The 644-nt window shown below is 76.6% G+C and overlaps 1 protein-coding gene across 1 annotated transcript in view; it reads right to left on the bottom strand.

Moving 5' to 3' along the window:
* The window catches only part of CCDC82 (coiled-coil domain containing 82), a 15,870-nt gene that overhangs the window by 11,343 nt on the left and 3,883 nt on the right, over positions 1-644 (bottom strand). Inside the window, exon 3 of the mRNA XM_012729464.1 lies at positions 5-638. Coding sequence (XP_012584918.1) covers positions 5-638 — 634 coding nt within the window. The remainder of the gene's footprint in view (positions 1-4; positions 639-644) is intronic.

Here is a 644-nt window from a genome sequence, read left to right as displayed (position 1 = left end):
GTGCTGGGCCCCGGCTCCCGCTCCGGCGTGCCGCCCTCCTCCTCCTCCTGCACTCTGCGGGGGCGCTTCCCGCGGGGCCTCAGCAGCACATCGCTGTCCTCGCTGTCCTCGCTGTCGGACGCCATCAAGGGCACCCACCTCCGCTTGCCCCTGCGGACGGGCTCTTCCTCCAGGTCCTCCGGGGCACTCGCCCGGGGCTCCCCGGCCTGCGCCTGGGCGCCCTCCCCGCAGGCCTCCCCCTGCCCCCCGGGGCCTGCCCAGTCGCCAGCGCCCGGCAGGGGCAGGGGCCCCCTGGGCCCCTCACGCTGGGCGGTCAGCGGCCCGCTCGCCCCTTCCTCTGCTCTCTCCTCTCCGGAGGCCTCGGCGCCGCCCAGCCCCTTGTCACTCTCAGGCACTGCTGTGGGGGCCGCCCTGCCCCCGCTGTGGGGGTGCTCCCCGCCGTCGCTGTGGGGGTCCTCCCCGCTGTGGGGGTCCTCCCCACTGTCGGGGTCCTCCCCGCTGTCACTGTGGGGGTCCTCCCCGCTGTCGGGGTCCTCATCACTGTCCAGGAGCTGCGAGACGCCGCCTCTTTTCGTCCGCGTCCAGTCGATGCGCGCCTTGTGCTGGCGCCGGGGAGCCCGGGCGTCGCTCGCCCCGCGCCCGCG

The sequence above is a fragment of the Condylura cristata genome, unplaced genomic scaffold (genome assembly GCF_000260355.1).
Source record: "Condylura cristata isolate star-nosed mole 26May11 unplaced genomic scaffold, ConCri1.0 scaffold00025, whole genome shotgun sequence".
NCBI classification, from domain to species: domain Eukaryota; kingdom Metazoa; phylum Chordata; class Mammalia; order Eulipotyphla; family Talpidae; genus Condylura; species Condylura cristata.
Note: the sequence above shows the minus strand (reverse complement) of the source record. Positions and strands in the feature narration are given on the sequence as shown.